The sequence below is a fragment of the Nesoenas mayeri genome, assembly GCF_963082525.1.
Source record: "Nesoenas mayeri genome assembly, chromosome: 1".
NCBI lineage: Eukaryota > Metazoa > Chordata > Aves > Columbiformes > Columbidae > Nesoenas > Nesoenas mayeri.
Window position 1 is genome coordinate 159,386,446 of NC_137541.1, and position 18,919 is coordinate 159,405,364.

Here is an 18,919-nt window from a genome sequence, read left to right on the forward strand (position 1 = left end):
TTTTGGACACGAGTCTATTCTACTGCCATTTAATAACACTAATCAGTGCCTATTGAGAAAAAAATACATTCTCCTCACTGGCAGAAACCAAGAAAAACCGAGACAAGGAGGGGTGGTTGCCAGATGCAGTCTCATTTACCAAAGTGGTAGGCCTTCCTTGGCCAGCTCCCAAGTAGCCAAATTGCACAAGCTCTCTGATCCTCTCACAGGTTAGTCAAGATGGAGGAATGTCACCACCTTGCTACCTGACTATTATAATCTTCAGTAACAGCTGCTTCTGCTGCCTCTTCCCTTGGCCACTGGTGACCTCTCTGCTCCCGCAGCAGCCGCCGCTCCTCTCGCCTCTTTAGCCGGTTCTTCTGATGCTCCTCTTGCTTGGAATACTGGAAGCGCTGCAGGAACAGGTCCTTGGCGTATTCGTAAAGCTGCACGTCCAAGAAATTCAGCTCCTCTATCCGCTGCCGCACATCCTCACCAATGTCCACATTGGAGGCCCGCGTAACGTTGAACTGGGTGAACGGGGAAATGAATTTCAGGTTGAATGTCCTCTCGAAGAGATACTGCGTTTTCCTCTGGAATTCTGTGAGCCCAAAGAAGGCCATGTTTTTCAGATTGTTCTTGGCGCTTTGGAGAAGAATCATATTTCTTTCGCTCTCATTCATGAAAGTCAAGTTGTAGCACCCCACCAGGCTAAGGTCTGCCAGCATGCGCACCTGGCGGTTGTTGGCCAAGTTGTAGCTACAATCCATGAATTCCTGTAAACTGACTCCAGACCAGTCGTCTCCTTCGTAACAGGTAGGTAGCTCATCTGGTGTTGGGCTTCTTCCATCGCACATATGAAGAGAAGTTTTCCACGTCGCACCCCTCTGGACATGCTTCCATTCACTCAAGTACCGTGACACCGGATCCCTCAGCATGGTGATGTAATAGAAGTTCCTGAAACATATCATTAAACATAGTTTAATGATTCAGTGGATTTCACCTTTTTTTTATTCTCCAATAAAATGATCACCAGCCACCATCACCACCCCCTTCACTTTTTCCAGTGCAATGCAGGCACTTTAAGTGACTACTTCTGATACAGTAAACAGCTTAAAGCTTCATAAATACTGCGAATAAAATCAAGGTAAATTTGGAGAAAGAGAGACAGATGAAAGGAAATAAGCAGCTATCGGAGAAATGGAATTACTTTGACTTATCAACCGCTCAGTGGTAGTTACTTTATGTAGAAGCCAATTAACTGAAATGTACTCCCCTCTACTGTGAAATACTAACTCTCAGTAATATCAGAAACAGTGGGAAAAGAGATTTATATAATCTTGTCACTTCTCTTCTGGACTGAAACATGCATGTACAAGATGATACTCCATACAATGCTTGGTCAGAGTACAAGAGACGCATGAGCAATTTCATGTGGATGTTGCAAGTGCTAAAAATAACACCGTATAGAATACTGGCATGAGCCGCCCACTTAAGAAGAACCATATTATTAAAAGGGTTGAAGACAATGAGAGGCCCAAAATCCATTAATATGACTTAATTTTAGACAAGTGCTTGATTGAAATAAGTTATAATTGTGTAGTACAAAAGCATTTGTTGATATCAAGATTATCATTATCCAGCCTCACCTGACAAGAATATAAAAAGAGACACCAAGAAATATTGATTTGAAATAGAGCAAATAACTGCAGAACTCACATTGTCAGTGCATCTTTTAGCTATTGAATTCAGTTTGTACATCTATTTATGGCAATCTGAAATGGACTGCAATTGAGTATGCTTCGCGCAGGCTTTCACAGATTGACTTTTTTACTGAGAAATGTTTTATTCAGTAACAACTCACCTGAGTAACAGGATGATATCATAAAAACAAAGCAAAACCAAAATACTTATGATTTCTGTCAGCTAGAATAACCAACAGAAGATTAATGACTAAAATTAACTCACAGTCTGGTACAAAAATAGGCTTGTGAGTTTGTGACTCATGTGACTGCAAATAATACATTAATAAATCATGAGCCCTAAAATTTCCTAAGAAAAGCCTGATCTCAGTCCTCTATCTTGAGCCTAGAGAAGGATGAAGCAATTAAGCATGAGGCAAATTTGCTGCAGACAAGTTACCCTGTAAACAAACCAACACTTTGTGAGGGCCATCTCATACAGGATCTAACTCCAGTTAAATGAAAAGTCTCAAATCTGCTAACAATCTCCAAGACGATTTCCTTTCTTTTTCAGGTATCATCACCCATTTTCTGCCACTAAAGATTCCCCATAGCTTCTCCACAAACCTCAGGTTTGTCATATAAACAGATATTTCCCCACGTATTCCTAAAAAGGCAGATATTTTCCTCGGTGCAAACAAAGCACAAGGGGCTGAATGCTTTGTCTTTATTCTTTCTGAGTTCTCTGCCTACAGGATATATAGTATATTTTCTGGAATAAGGCTATGAGACCAAACTACAGACTTTGTTCTGCTGGAGGGTTATTTCTTGATACATTATCTGATGGAAACTGCTCCATAAAGAATTACCTCAAAGCAGAAGGGTTACAGGTGGAAGGATATAAACAAGGGAGTGCCATGGATGTATTTACATTATGAGTTGCATTGGAAGCCATGATTTGTGTCAGTATCAGGTAATACTCTGAAGGATGGTATTTCCAAAATCATTTGGAGCTTGGGTTTTCTGGCTGCTGCTCACACATGACCAAACTGCACTTCAGCTGTTTTGACTCACTCCAGTTACTTACACAGCCCACATTGACAGTGAAGCCAAGGATCACACAACCATCCATGGACAGGGATTTCTAAAATCCCTCGTCACTACTCCTGCGGAGTAGGAAGGACCAGAAATCCTCTTGTGTTCTGCAGTGTAGCTCCACTGTGAAAACCTCTGTCTTCAGGCACTTCAAGTACAGCTTTCCCTCCTCAATTTGGATGCTCACCTTCCCAAATCGGATGCTCACCTCATCTTGGCTCTACCTTGCATGTATGAGTGCACATTAAGAATTGTTCTCCAACTAACAGGACAAAAAGTGGACACATTTCCCTGGTTTTGTGCAGACAAAGCAGCCCAACTCTCAAACACTCATCAGCTCTAAGCATAAGACACCATTGTTGCAACATCCAGCATGCACTGATAGAGTTGTGACAGAAAATGATTGAAGCTCCAAGGAAGGAGAAATTTAAAAAACTGGACAAAGATTGAGAGGCAGTTGTCAGCATCTACATCAACAGAGATGTGACACTGGCTTAGTCCTTGTATTGCTGCCCCTCCCCTCTTTGGATAATTTTGGATGTTGATATGTGGTAACAGATGGGTTTAAAAGTTGTTCTTGACAATTATTTGTACCTCTAATAATAGTACTGTCTTTCCTCACCCATCTCCATCAGTCCCAGTCAGGCATGACTCAGAGCAACAACAATTAACAAAAATACCTCCTTTGCATCAATCATTTCCATTTCATTCCTGGATATGTAAATGTGTTCCATGTGCAATAAACAGGAATACGAAGCAACTGCAGGGAAATGAGAACAGTGTGTCTTTGTATAACATCCGCAGCTCCCCTTATGCAAGAAACTTTTGCCCGTCTGTTGCTCCTCCTCCTTATGACTACCGAACTTCTGCCTCTGTTTCCACTACCCTGATTTATTTGCTTCTGGTTTGTGCATCTTTCAGAGTGATGCCCTCTTGTGTTACCAGCTGAATGGCTTCTTCATCTGGTAGTTAACCTTTAACAGCAGCCTGATACACATTTAGTTTCCGAGGCACTAATAACCAAGGGTGCAGCCATTCCCGACACTTTCGCAGTTTACAACCTTCTGTTTAACTTTCTCTTCATGACTCTCTGTCACTCTTTTAACCAATCTGAGGTTGGAAGACCTTAAGATTTCTTCCACTTGATCCTGGGCACTGTCCAGATGACAGTGTTACAACACTACACAGACTGCGCAGCAATTATGGCACAAATTTTTCTTTCAGAGAGAAGGATGCCATGTCTCTAGAATAATGACATAAATAAAAATACATAGGGCCTGCACATTTGTTTCAGTTGGAAAATTATAAAAAGTATTTCAGGAAATTGTTTTCAAATGTTGACATTTATGGATTAAATATAGCAGCGTTTCAGAGCTGTCAGTGCCTAATCCACAGTGATCAAGGAGTCAGCTCATAATAAAGACAAGAAGCAGTTCATAAAAATATGAAGCTGGCAATGGCCTTCAGTTTCCCCTTTCCTCACTGTTCAGTAAAACAGCATCAAGTCAGCTCTATACTGAACATGCCTGAGCCACTCCAAACACAGACGTGTACTTGTTCTTGTTGGTGTAAATGACCCCCTTGTGTCGCCCGTGCTCCTGCTTATGAGGTTGTGTTAAACTCCGCAGATACCCATTGTGGGAAATACTCATCAAACAATAAAGTATTAACTTATATTACCCTGTCTGACAAAGCAAACTCAGCACAGACTTACTGGCTTCATTTCAATGGACTTCTATCACTGATTACTCAAACTGCTGTCACAGACAGCTTCGGTGCTTAAAGGCTAGCCAAGCAGAATACACTGGCGTGTCAGTGAGAAGATGTTTTACACAAAACGTTACAAATGAATTAAAACCCATACAAACTTTACCTATCACTATCTGTACCTACCAGTGTGTGCGTGCATATGTGTGTGTAAAAATTTACATGGGAATCTGGCCATAAGCTGCAGTCATCAATGAAAGAAAAATCACAGTAAATGCATAGCATGTACTTGCCAATGTACCGTGTGACTGTCTATATAAACACGTAGACATGTACAAACACTTCAGATCACATTTCAAACACCAGCCCACTAGTCGTGACATTAGCTCCTTCTGAAAGGAAACGTCATACAATTTCCCCATGCAAGGGCCCCAGCAAGCGGCAGTGCGAAGCGTGGGCTGCACACCACTGTTTACAGCAGAATTAAGGAGCACTTGGGAATTCAGAAGGCTCTAGTCCCACTCCCATGAAATCGAGTCTGCTCATTAGCATTAGGCAAAGAAAACCTTTAATTGATAGAACAGCTAAAACGAGCTTCTAGTTATAACCTAAGAACATGTATTTCTTTCACATTTTAAGGTATTTCAATATAAATACTCTAATCTTACATTAATCCTTCAATAGTATTGCCCTGGTTTAGAAATTAATTTCAGAGGAGCAGACTCTGCTGCTGGGGGAGGTGATCCCAAACCAGGGCATTTTGCCTCTTCTATCGCCATGGAACAGACGTCCCAGCTGAGGGAGATTTACTAAACACTTGAAGGATCACCGTAAATCGAGAACAAAAACATCCTGTAGAGCCTGCTGGGGAAGAAGGATAAATGGCATCTTCTCTGTCACTCCTGCTCTCATAAGGCAGCCGGCACAGGGAGAACTCACACAGCATTCTTGGGGGCTCAGAGAAGGGAAAAAACACAATATTCCCTCTTTTGTCAAATCATAAGGCAGGACTTTACGTGCAGAAAGTTATGGGCTTCATAAAAGGAGAAGAGTGCACTCAGAGCCGCTGACGCAGAGAGGGGAGAATACTTGAGACAGAGCAAAAAAGTCACTGGAGAATATTTTGGAAGACACTAACAGACAGAAGAAAGAAGAACCAAAACGACTGAAAAACCCAGGTGCATCATAAAACCATCCACATCCTGGTTCTTCCTGGTAGCAGGGAAAATAAAAGCCCTGGTCAAGTTTAAGAGCCAAGTTAAGACAAGAAGTTAGTAGCTTTAATCGTGGAAGTGAGCGTGCTCCCAAGGAAAGGTCTGAAATACTCCGCGCAACCAACCTGGCAGTGTGCTTCTGATAACGACAGAGGTCGTGGCAGGATGAGGCATTACGAAGGATCTGCATTGTGTGAACAAAAGCCTTATGCTTCCCAGTTTTATCCTGCAGCTCACATTCTCAGAGGTGATAACAGAGTTAACCAGTGATCAGCAACCTCTCTTCAGGCAAAGTATCATCAGTTTGGGTAACGGTGAAGAGAAGAAGGTAAACAGGTGAAATAACAATACGGATAATTTCTGTACTTAAAAGGGGCCTATAAGAAAGATGGGGACAGACTTTTTAGCAGGGCCCATTATGACAGAACAAGGGGTAATGGTTTTAAACTAAAGGAGGGGAGATTCAGACTAGACATGAGGAATAGATTTTTTACAATGAGGGTGGTGAAACACTGTCCCAGGTTGCCCAGAGAGGTGGTAGATGCCCCATCCCTGGAGACATTCCAGGCCAGGCTGGACGAGGCTCTGAGCAACCTGATCTAGTTGAAGATGCTCATTGCTGGGGGTTGGACTAGATGGCCTTTGAAGGTCCCTTCCAACCTAAACTCATCCATGATCACTCTCCACACCAGACACACACTGCTGCCTGTGTTAAGCAGCTCCCTGATGGCTTCAGAGGTTGCTTAGACATGTAGCTGGTATGTAGACCATTTAGATATCTTACCATGGAAGTCAGACAGTTATGTTTCTGATTATGTTTCTGATTCTGGAAAGTGAAAGTGCTCAGGAAGTTACACAGTGTGTTACAGTCAAAAGAAATGTGGTGTTCGGGCCCTGGCAAGCGCTCAGGAAATGGGAAACCTCACATTTCATTGCACATTAGCAAGGATACTCCCTGTCACCAACTTCAGTTTCTTTTACATTAACCTGTTGCTTTAGGATTTATTATAATGTCACGATTTTTCTGTTTAGAAATTGCAAGACTTTTAAAAATGTAAATATCCTCTGAAATATCGAATTAAATTCTGTATCCATGGTATCAGAAAAGCCTCAGGAAAGCTTTATAGCACTATTTTATTTTTTTGCATGGCTGTTGACCAGAAGATTAGTGTCCCACACTTGATTAAAGAATGACAGATGAGAAAGGGTATCTTTAGAGATCACTTACTTTATGACAGCAAACAACTTTTAACTGCAGTGATTTAGGGTAATCCAGAAGGGCAGAAGAAAGAGTGAACCTGTGGCAACACAAATGCTTCATGTACAACATTAGGAATTCTTCCACCTAAAGTCTAATTTTCCTTGAAGTGAAGCTAAGACAAATTCAATAATGGCATAGAGCTATGTGAGGCTATCAGAAGAGTGAGACACTAGGTAAGCTATAGCTTAGCACTGTTTTAGATTTATATTATACAGAAAAAAGATGACACAGCATTACATCTGCGCTGGAAACAATGGTAAACAACATATTTGTGGAGACTCTATTTTTTTTTTCTTAAATACTTTAGGAATAAAGACAACTGGCTTGGGACTATGCAAACTGACAACTTTCTTTTAAAACACTGTAGGCTTTTGGAGTTAGGGCTTGTGATTTTGCACTTTTAAAAAGTAATGATTAACCATTAAAATAATAATTACATATTCTACCTATCTCATTGTCATACGCCCTTCAAAATCATTAGTGAAAATGCATCTCAGGACCTACTGATGCAAAAGGCAACTGGGAGTGCTGAGACCTTTTTTTCTTGACATAGGAGAATATAAATTTGTGAGGATGCTGATTTTCATGAAGTATTTCAAAGACATGTATAAGACGTTAGGTGGGGACCAAAGAGCAGCCTTCCAGTACCTAAGAGGTCAGTGAGAAGACGAAGCCAGGCTCCTCACTGATGTGCATGGTGGAATAATGAGAGACAACAGTCATAAATTGAAAAATGAGAGGATATATGCAAAATAATTTTCACTATGGGAATAACTAAGCATTGGGAAAGCTTTGCTCGAAGAAGCTGTGCGCCCTGCATCCTTGGGGGTTTTGAAGACCCAACTGGACAGAGGCCCAAGCAACCCCACATATGTGCTCAGTGGTGACCCTGCTCTGAGCAGGGGGCTGGACTAGAGATCTCCTGAGGTCCCTTCCCACCCCAGGGTTCTGCAGTTCTGTGTGACAGTGCGCAGTCTTCTGTCACCAAATGTACAGTCCTGTCAAAGGACAAAGCAAACCAGAAACAACTGACCAACTAGATCCTACTTGTTCTCCCTTGTTCTTCCCTGGCTAATCGAGGCAGAGTACACGGAATATGCTTTGTTTTTTATCAGATTGTGTGTGTGGGAGGGGGTGTATATGATTTTAACTAGGTCTATAACACTCTCAGTCAGCATACTCTGAATTATTAAGCAACTTCATGAATATTTATTTCAACAACGCTTTGTTCAATATAGAGTCTCCAGAAATTGGAGAGGACAGTCCAGCAACTACATGTCCCTGAAGAAATTAATTCTGTTCACAGGTATCAAGTGTGGATTTTGAACAGCTCCTAGACTAATGAAATTATGTATCTACTCATGGTTTTAATCCCAGTATTTTAGAAAATGAACGTGAATAGAATATGAATATGTGTGAACTTTCTGAACAAACATATGCTTTTCCTGTGTGTTGCCTTTAGGATTTAGGTGTACATTTTTGAATACAGAGCATAAAGTTAGGCATCTAAATCTATATTGAAAATATAGATTAACTCAGCCTCATCGCCAGTTAAGAAAATATACGCTAGTAGGAGCTAAGGATGCTCAGTTACCCAGAAAACATGGTTTGATTATTTATTTAGTAAAAGGAGGCTCCCAGAGCCATGAGAGTGCCTCTCCCTGCCAGCACAGATAACAGCAATCTATTATCCCCTTCATAAAACACCCCAGTTCCTATTGAAATATCCTTTTCATGCCACTGCTCCAGTTGGAAAGATCTTGTGAAGGTTGCTTCTCATGGTTAGGAGCACTAGCCTCCTTCTCAGAATAGACCTGTTCTTGGTCTAGGGTGGGTGTCAAGAGGATGGGACCAGACTCCTTTCAGTGATGCCAATGATAGGATGAGGAGCAACGGGCACAGGAGGTTCCATCTCAACATGAGGAGAAACTTCTTTACAGTGAGGGTGCCAGAGCACTAAACAGGCTGCCCAGAGAGTGTGTGGAGTCTCCTTCTCTGGAGACATTCAAAACCCACCTGGACACACTCCTGTGCGATCTGCTCTGGGTGAACCTGCTTTAGCAGGTGGATTGGACTAGATCATCTCCAGAGGTCCTTTCCAACCCCAACCATTCTGTGACTGGTCTACTTACATTTAGCTGTTCTTGGGTTAACACAGCAAATACATCAAGAGGATTTATAAATGTAGCATCAGAGAAAAAGAAATGGCATTTAAGTTGGAGATCAGAGAGCAATTACATTTGTTTTCATTTTACAAAGCTGAACTCGTTGTTATTGTGTTTTCTGACAAGACAAGCCAGAAGTGACCACACTGCCCTCCCCCAAACCCTTTTGGTCACGCTTAGATCGCTTCACCCAGAGATGCCCACTGAGTTTTCCAGTATCTTAGCCTTCCATGCTTGCTTATGATAGGAGGCTCATAAAAGTAAGACATACTGGAAGTTCCTGCAATAGTTTCTGTTTTTTTTAACATCCGAGCAGTCTTTCCTAGCATTTGACCTTGCATGACTTCACACTTCACCATACATGGTTGGAATTGGGCAAATTTCACATGAAGCCTCACAGGTGTCCTGTACAATAAATAATTCCTTATCTCCACTGGCAATGTAAGCTCTGATACATCCTCACATTGCATTCAATTTTTGTGTGGCTGTGTAACTCTGGCAACTCATACTCACTGTGTCACTGGCAAATATATAGAGATGTTTCTGCTCAGCCCACTTCAGCTGAGAAGCACTCAGCTGATAGAGGAAATCCATTTCTAGTGGCCTCAAATGCATAATCTCACACTTTGTGCTACCAAACTTCATTCCACTTCTACTGAAATCCTGAAGGTCATTAAGCAAATTCCATTAACATACTTCAGCTTTTTGTGCCAACATCATTAATGAAAACATGAAATATGATCAGGGCTAAGACCAGCCCTGAGGAAATTCATTAATAACTTCCTTTTCACCAGAAAGTTCCTCTTTCAGCACATCCTGTTTTGTTACCAGCTTCTTGTCTACAAGAAAGTTCTTACACCCAGCCTCATGTTTTGTGCCTTGTATAATGACATTGCAGATGCTGCTTTATCAAATACTTTACTGAAGATAAATTCCCCTTCTCCTATCAGAGACAGATATTGGGTATTTACGTGTCTCAGCCCAAAGGCCGAGAATGGCAGCCCCAGCTTTGCCGTGCGTAAGGACACAGAGAATAGCTAAGATGTGGAAATTACAATTTATTTGAGAGCAAAGTGGTCTGGAATAGAAATGTACAGATTAGGCGATTTGATGGAAAAACAAATTTGCCACTTTCCATCAAATAACCTTGATCCAAATTGTAAATCATTTCTTGATGAGACACAAAGCTGACTAAGTTCCCTCCAGAGATTTTTGTTCTTTGCCTAAATTATATCAGGCTCAGTTGTTCTTAGTGTTCTTTAAATTGCTGAAATGAGTGAAGTAGCAAGAGTCTCACTGAAAGAAATATAAAATGCAATAATAAATCACGTAATAAGAATATGGTTGTTCTATCAAGCATACACAGAATAAAAACCTCGTACCTTGTAAGAAACGGTGTGTGAGCACACATAGGAGGAAATACTGTTCAAAAGCCATAGATATACATAGTGTCTCATAAGATTCTTTAAAGATACTTTATGCAAGATCATGCATACCTTTGTGTCAGAGAAGATAATAAATCCTTTGTGTCCAGGGCTGGCAAAGGAGGAATCCATTGCTCATATCGCCCCCATTCTATTTCATCCCTATTGTGCATCGATCATTGTTGGATCTCAAAAGAACTGTGAAAATTTGGAGCACATGTGACACCTTTTACTCAAAAATGTTGTTTCTCCTACTTCTGCTGTTTCTATGACACTACACGGAAGGGAACATGAAATAAGGATGTATTTGCACTACTGTACTACCTGCCTTCTCCCGGAGCTGCCTCCAGCCCCAGCTTGGGGAGGAACCTGGACCTGCCTTTCTCAGAGAGATGTTGTGAATGCAGGCGAGACAAGCTCAGGGGATGACCTGCAGCATCAGGCAGCAGCAGAAAACAAGAGCTGGCCAGAGAAAAGAAAGGTGATGACAGGTGAGGGACAAGAGAAGAGCAAACCTGGAGACAGTTCAGCATGAGGAACCTGCAGTTTGAGCTTGTTTTGCCAACTTGGCCTCCAAGGTTTACAGAAACCAGGCTGGGAAGGGACCTTCCTGATCGAGTCTGATGCCCATAATCACGGCTAACAGTTTAGCACAATAGGATTTATAAAATATCCCTTATGCACACAGGACAAGCCACAAAACCTTCCTCACCATCAGGTCGCAGTCTCTGAGCAGCTGCCAGCAAGCTTAGAGCATGTCCCTGTTTCAGGAGGAGTCTCCCCAAAGCAGGTCACTGTCTGGGTGACTGAGCACTCCTTCAGGTCCAACACACAGATATGGGGATGCACAACTCCTGCCTATTCAGTAACTTAAACAACATAAGGCCTTTTGTAATGGTTATAAAGAAAAAAAAACCCTACATACTTTCATGCAGAATTATGAGAGATCTATTATAACACAACTCCTGGCTGCCTGCAAGAATACATCCGATTGGTAAAATTCAGCTTCAAAGAGCCCCTGAAGAGACAAACAAAATGTAGCCAGGCCCTTAAATCTTCTGACATTTATATTTCTACAGTCAGATTTTGTTAGGTCTGAAATAGAGCAAAAATATTCATGTTAAATTCACTGATAATGTTTACTTTCATACTCTTTCTAGCATTTGAAGGAGCTGTTGCTATCCCATTTTATCCTCTGTCTAGATAAGACAAGCAGCCCAGGCGTCACCAGTGCTCCTCTATAGCTGGCTGCATTGAAAACCAGTTTGTGCTGCAAGTGGCACGTACCAAGGCTCCCTCCCTAACTGAGCTGTCTCTGATTTCCAATTAATAGCTCAGTTGCAGATGCTCTCTTCCAAATCTGGGATGCTCAGATGAAAGTTCTGTGAGATTTCTTCACTGCAATGCATCTTGAATCAGTGCAGTAATTCTGCCCAATTAATAAAGTAATTAACAATAAAACAGCCCAGTAATTGAAATCCCTTTGAAAGTACATCAATTTATTCTCTCTAAGCTTTGCCTCAAGTTTTTATTAATTCTGACATCAAGCATAATGACCATAAATTATAAATGATCATCACAAAATCCAGGCATCACAACGACTTTCTTGTCCTACATGCTGAGTTTCTAAAATACCAAGGTTTGGTCATAACTTTTGAGATTTGCCTCCCATAAGGTAAACAATATGACAACATTAATATTAAAGAATTTCAGGTAATTCTACTAATGAAAAGAATTGTAAGAGTAGTCTTTCCTATTAATTCACTGAAACAATTCACAAAAACTAAGGGATTTCCTCTTCTGTAAGACAAAAATGCTAACTTTGTTTCTCCTAACACTCCTCTTCTTGCAATATAACTGTACAGTTTTTCCTGTAAGACATTAAGCAAGCAGATGACGGGGTATTTCAATTTAATACTTATAAGACAGACCAGCAACTTCCCATACTACACCACGCTTTATATTTTCACTAAAATACCAATCAAACCCAGAAATATTTGCTATGAATAATGCAACTCAAGGCTATAAGCAAAGTTGACATCTTCCCCCTCCACTGACCTCCAAACAACTTTCTTTCCATGTAAGTTTAGACTATATGGGCTATGTGTGTATGTATATTATACATACATAATTTCATGTATACTTTATATATAATCTCCACAAGAGGGCCCTCTTATCTTCCCCAAATCTTAGCAAAAGCTTAACTTGCTTTCCAAAATGTTATGTCATAAAGCTTTTGTCTTCAGATACTATGGCATCTTAGAAAAAAGTTTTTACCAACTAGAATTGAGTTTATGACAGAATTTTATACAACAAAAACTGTGATTTGAAAGGGAATCAGCTTTTATGTACAATTTCCACTATATACCTGGCATGCAAAGAACTTTGATCCTTTCCAAGTTCACTACTTGCAATAACCAGCCAAAATTAGACCTTTTTTACATACAAACACACACACAGGGCATCAGCTCACACTGCCATGGCGAGGCAGCCTCCAAGATGCAGGCTGATTCTGTGTTATACTGTAATTTGTAGGGTAAGCCCAAAACAAAGGCTATTAGTGATTTCATCTCTGTGTGAGTGCATCCCCTAGGCACAACAGTTAAAGTACAAATGGTATTAAAGTTATTTGCACTGTCCTCTCAACTCCCAGCAGATACAGAAAACAAATCTTGTTTGGGATACCTTGTTATTTGCTTTAATATTCTGAATGCTTTATGGAGACAATGTTATATGTCCTCATTTTCTTAACTCAATTGTAGCTCTGTGAGGTTTTTGTTATGTACCATCCCTTTGACCTTGGAATATCTAACAGAAATCTGAGCATCTTCTTCTTCTGACCTCAAATCTTAACAAACCGAGGCTCCGACACACATGCCGGGCGGTGCACTGATGTACCACTATTGGCTGTGGCTGGTATGCTCTGAGAAAGAAGGTAAAGATGACATAAAGAAGCCTAGGCTTCTAACCTCCAACTTTCATGAGAGATTACCTACTTTTCAAGAACACTAGCAAGCGATGATGTGAGTTCAGCCTTGCTGTTACAGCACAAACCAATCTGCCAACTCATTTGAGTAAATCTCTGCACCTTGATCTGCAGTGCAAACTTTCAGCCAAGTTTTCACGATCGCTCAGGATTATGGCCATATGATACGGTCATGTTTAACCAACGTCGATGACAGAGTTCAGGTTGCCGCAATAATTGTGCATTCAGGTAAAGTAAAATACCCAAGGTGCTGATGGGACTCCATGTGAGTTATTGTCAAGTCATTGGGGATGCCTTTAGCTCTGCAATCCTCCTCCAGAATGAACAAATCCTAATCAATGAAGCACATCTGTACAGTGGAGGAAAAGCACTTCCCAATCCCTTCAGGCCATGAACTGACTACTTGAAGCATGACATTTGATTAGCCTTATTATCTCAACTCATTTATATATAAATGTTGTTAGGGATCATGAAGTCTCTGCCCTGATGTTCCCACTCTTCTTCCTTTTTGTCTGTAAAAACAAGGAAGAATTTATTTTCTTTTTGAACTGTGGGTAACCACTGCAATTTTTTAATTGTAAAATAACATTCTCCTCTTACATTAGTGCAGCAGATTGTTGCTGTACCCCCTCACACATGCAAATAGGTCAGGCTTTCCAGTTTTTCCCCACAGAGATATATGACATTGAGACTCAACATGATCTGGCATCTCTCTGAACTAAAGGCCAGGGGAATAGTGTGAAGGACTTTATTTTCAAATGTATCGCTCACAGAAATTAATGAACATCTGTGCAGATGCTGAACGTGAATTCAGGCAGCAAAACCAAAACCCACCTGAAACTGAGCTTAAAGTCTAGGAATATCTAATGGTAAGGATCTTAATCTTGGAAAGCTGAGGATTTCTCCTCTTCCCTTTGAAAAGCCAGCATGCTTTTCAGGTCAAAAGCTTCTCTTGCTCTAAAGGAAACAGGGTAAGTTTGAAAGGTATTTCTGCAACAACAAGGACCAAAGTTGCTGATGTGTATCCCAAGTAACAGAAAGATTTTAATATGAAGCATTCAATAAGATTCCTTTACAGACTCTATAAATTGCTTTTTGTTTCATACAGATTATTACTGTCAATACAATACAGCAGTGATGTAAACAGGAAAGCAAAATTCAGGTTAAAATACTATAATATCACAAACATTTTTCTACAGTTGCAATTATTTCAATGGTCGTATCTTTTATCTAACGGAGTAGATTACTTAGTCTGGGTCAATCTTATTTTTGATAGACATAGTGAATATTACATAATTTTACATAAATTAATACCTGTGAATTTAGAAAAGAAATCTCATCATAGTTTCCTGAGCAACTGGAGATAAGCTACCTACCTAGTAAAAAATAGCCAAAACCCCAAAAGGTTTCAAACTAATCTCATGTTGCTTTTTTGCTTTTAATATGTTCTTTTTCAATGGTCTTTTTCTAAGGCAAATTTTTTGTTTATAATTGTAACATTTTTCCTGTATGATGAAACTATACATCCCAATAGTCTCACCAAGTGCTGTTTAGCACTTTTATCTTCACTCTCCATCTTGAAATGGCAGCTGCTGTATGTTCAGACCAAACTATGGCTCTGCCTAGATGGAAAGGAAGTTTGTATACACACAGACCTTTGTTCATGACACTTTAATTTGCTCCATGGCCTTAAAAAATATAGCAGCATTATACACACTCTTGCAGATCAGGGCCTTAAAAATAACTCACTTCAGACATTCAAATATTTTTCCATGTTGCTTCCAGTAACACCGCTCTTACTGCTAGGAACAATCATTAGCATGGGCAGGGATTTATCAGCAAAAAATCACACTTTGCTCTAAACTAATTGCTTTTTTCTTTTTGTCCCAGTATTCCCAACAGAACAGGAAGAAATACCTACAACAAACGCTGTGCAAATGGTAACAGACCAGGCAATGAGAGAAGAATATGCAGGTTTCTTGCAAGTTCTTCAGTATTAAATGAAATTTTCTTATCTGGTGCCAAGACACACCTGAATTTATTGTAAAAAAGGCCAGTCAGCTGAATATGTAGAACAAACCAGTGGCCTGCATGCATACATAACTCAGAAACTGAACCCTGAATTAAAAAAACAAATAAACCCAACACCTGATTTTAATGAAAACTCCGCGCTAAATGCCTTGGAGTAAAGTATCTGGGGACAAAATCCTTAGATTGGTGAGCCCTGAGCACAACCTCAACCCTCAAACTGGCAAGGCAACGTTTTGATTTCTCAGAGCTACAAAACCTGCTGTGTTTCTCACTTAACTACATGGGGGTTTTTCTGCTTTTTCTCCCAGTTTATCTCTCATTCTTTGGCATCACTTCCCACCCCCTCCCCTCTTTTCTCTATTTCTTTTCTCCTCTTTATTTGTGTTCTCTCACAGCATCAACATAACTTTATGCCTAGAGGAGCTGCAGAGGAAACAGAGCCCTTTCCATGCGGGATACAGAAGAAAACTGACTTGTTCCTAGCTAGGGTTAAGCCCTTTTGCTCCAAGTTTCTGTGCTCGCTGAGCTGGCTGCAGAGAAAACCTGTGTGGGAGTGGGAAGGTGTCACTCAGACGCCTTGCCAGCCGCAGGGCTCTGCCTACAGCTCACCGGGGTGCAGGGAGCGGGGGCCGTGCAGCCAAATCACGAACCCGGCTGAGGGCAGGCATGTGGGGACCAGGCCCCACCAAGAGACGTGTTGGTTTGGACACCTGGTTGCTGCCCCACAGGCCAGTTTCACAGCTCTGCCCTCCTTCGTGCTTCTCCCTCTACAAGCTACTGGGATAGGGATTTTAGTTTAATTGGGATTTTTTTTAATGGATCCACCCAATTTTTGCATCCCAGATACGCAGACTCTCCAAGGGCTCAGTTTAGATCTCTTTGCATTAGGTACATGACTGTCAGTTCAGGTTTTCATAAGAAATCTGAGAGCCAGAAATTATTTTGAAAACCTCAGTGTAACTCGCAATGCTGGGCATCCTATAACAGTTATATTATAGTATTGAAACAGGACTTCGTTCTTTTAAAAATAGCCTGAACTTGGCTTTGGCTTTCCAAAAACCTTTTAGAAGAATCATGTACTTTAAGAACAACTGTAAGAAAAATGTTGTATTAAAAAGGTGTTCAAGAAACTACTCAACTAGTTCACATGGAAGATAAACCCATCAAGAGCTATTAAACATAGAGATATCTCCACTCCACTAGAAATTCTCAATCCCTGAATGTTTAGGCTATGGGAGTATATTCAGGGGTATCATCTATTACATGCTTGCCATGTTCTTGTCCTCCTTGGACATCAGTTGTTGGCCACTATTGGAGATATTAGGCTAGATGGACCTTTGATCTGACTCGGCTTAGACATTTCTCTGCTACTTCAAGCCACCCACACAGTCATACTTTTTTTTATTAACATACTTTTTTTATTAACAAGGAAGAGAGAAGTATCTCGCATGTTGATGAGTTCATTTAAAAAAAAAAAAGACAAAAGATCTGTACAGTTTTAGTCATAAGTGTAAAGAAGAATTTGGATGCCATGCTTGCCATAGAAAAAGTTCTCTCACCTTCAATAAGAAATCTGTTTTCTGCTTTCTTAAAAATGGATCTCGCAATGTGGGTGTTACAAACAGCAGTTCTTTCCCTATTGCTTGTAAAAAATGAACACTTTCCATTCATTTACAAAAAGACTATCAGAAAATATATTATTACCAAGGGTTGGTAGGAGGCAACATCAAACAGCATGTCAGCTCTGAAAGAGAAATGAACCATGGAAACAGGCTGAGTGCAGGAACCGACCGCCGAGGTTCCTCATGCAGAGGAGGAGCATCCCATGGAGGCCATAGCACAGAAAGGGCAGCTGAGGAGATCTTCATGGGGGCTGGGAGATGGCTCAGCCCCATGACAACTCCACTGCTACCCAGTGCCAGGTCTATGTGTAGGCAGGTGGCCTAGAAATGCAAATATGACCCATGGCAGACATGGGCAACACAAACTAGCCAGAATACTCAATACAGTGCCTACGCTGGTTGTACATGTCCACATATGCCAGAAGTGAGGAAACTGATGATATCCAAATGTTGAGCCAAACCACCGATTCTGGCACAAAACCAATTTATCTACTTCTCCTGAAGACCCCGAAGTTGCACAGTGATTTTATGCTGGAGTTGTGCTTTGCATAATTTGTTCACCCCGCTTTTGAGCAAGTACTAAGAGGTCTAAAGCCAGTTGGACTGTATTGCCAAACTATGTATTCTGTACCTAACCTGTTACAACTGCGCAGGAGTTAATTTGGATTTATGAACGTGCAACCACATCAGGATGATCTGCTTACTTTTGCTGCCTGGCGTACTTCTTTCATATGTGTCCTAACTTACTGAGCCTCCACTATTCTTTCTACATAATATACATTTCCTCACTCCAGTGTATTAAAACTACATAAACGAGAAGGAAGTAAATGACACAACTGAAATATTAAATTCCTTAAATGTTGAATATCAAACATAAAATTTAAAGGAGTACAACATATTTAATAACAATACCATGTCAATTCCATGAGAAAATAAATGTATAAAAACCCCTATTACAAGATGAAATATTGTCCTCTGAGTTAAAAAATGTCAGAAATAATACTATTTGTGCAGCTTTATTTTGCCATTATGGTACCATATTTATTTGCAATAAAAATTATTATTTTTCCACAGGACGCCTGCTTTGTTCAGTGCACAGAACAGGCAGTCCTCAGCAAGTGAGATGCCTGTTAGATATTTCTTTTTCTCATCATCTGAAAGCACATAGTTCAATGTTTTATTTACAGCATGTCACACAGACTCTGCTCAGGGTATAGAATGTCACATCTCCTCATCACTTTTACTATCACAATCATCCTTATAGCCATATCCTTGCACTTTTGCCCACTGAATCTTAATTTCTTTTGAGTCGAAATGCAACAGCACCAAAGACTGCGGATGAATTCCTTCCTCGAGGCAGGAGGCAGAGACCTGCGATGGTCTCGTGGGCAAAGGGAGAGGCAAGCCTGAATCCTCATGCAGTGGAAGAAAATGAAGAAACATCTCTCATTTGCTACAAAAGCAGCCATCACTACTATTTGGTGTGGCACTTGCTCACATCCACAGGTGCTATGTGTGCCACACAGCTCCTGAAGTGAGGTGTTTCCCCCTAGTGCTCCCTGAGAGGGACTGGCAGGGCTTCTCAGACCCCCCAAAGTAGGCAGCTATACTGCACATAGAATCACAGAACCATGGACAAGTTTGGGTTGGAAGGGACCTTCAAAGGCCATCTAGACCAACCCCCCTGCAATGAGCAGGGACATCTTCAACTAGATCAGGTTGCTCAGAGCCTTGTCCAGCCTGGTCTGGAATG

At 40.8% G+C, this 18,919-nt stretch overlaps 1 protein-coding gene across 1 annotated transcript in view; it reads right to left on the reverse strand.

The window, feature by feature from the left end:
- Positions 1–230: 230 nt before the first annotated feature.
- HS6ST3 (heparan sulfate 6-O-sulfotransferase 3) overlaps positions 231–18,919 on the reverse strand; it is a gene marked incomplete at both ends in the record, with an annotated part of 295,533 nt that continues 276,844 nt past the window's right edge. The window contains one exon of the mRNA XM_080364001.1: positions 231–936. Coding sequence (XP_080220127.1) covers positions 231–936 — 706 coding nt within the window. The remainder of the gene's footprint in view (positions 937–18,919) is intronic.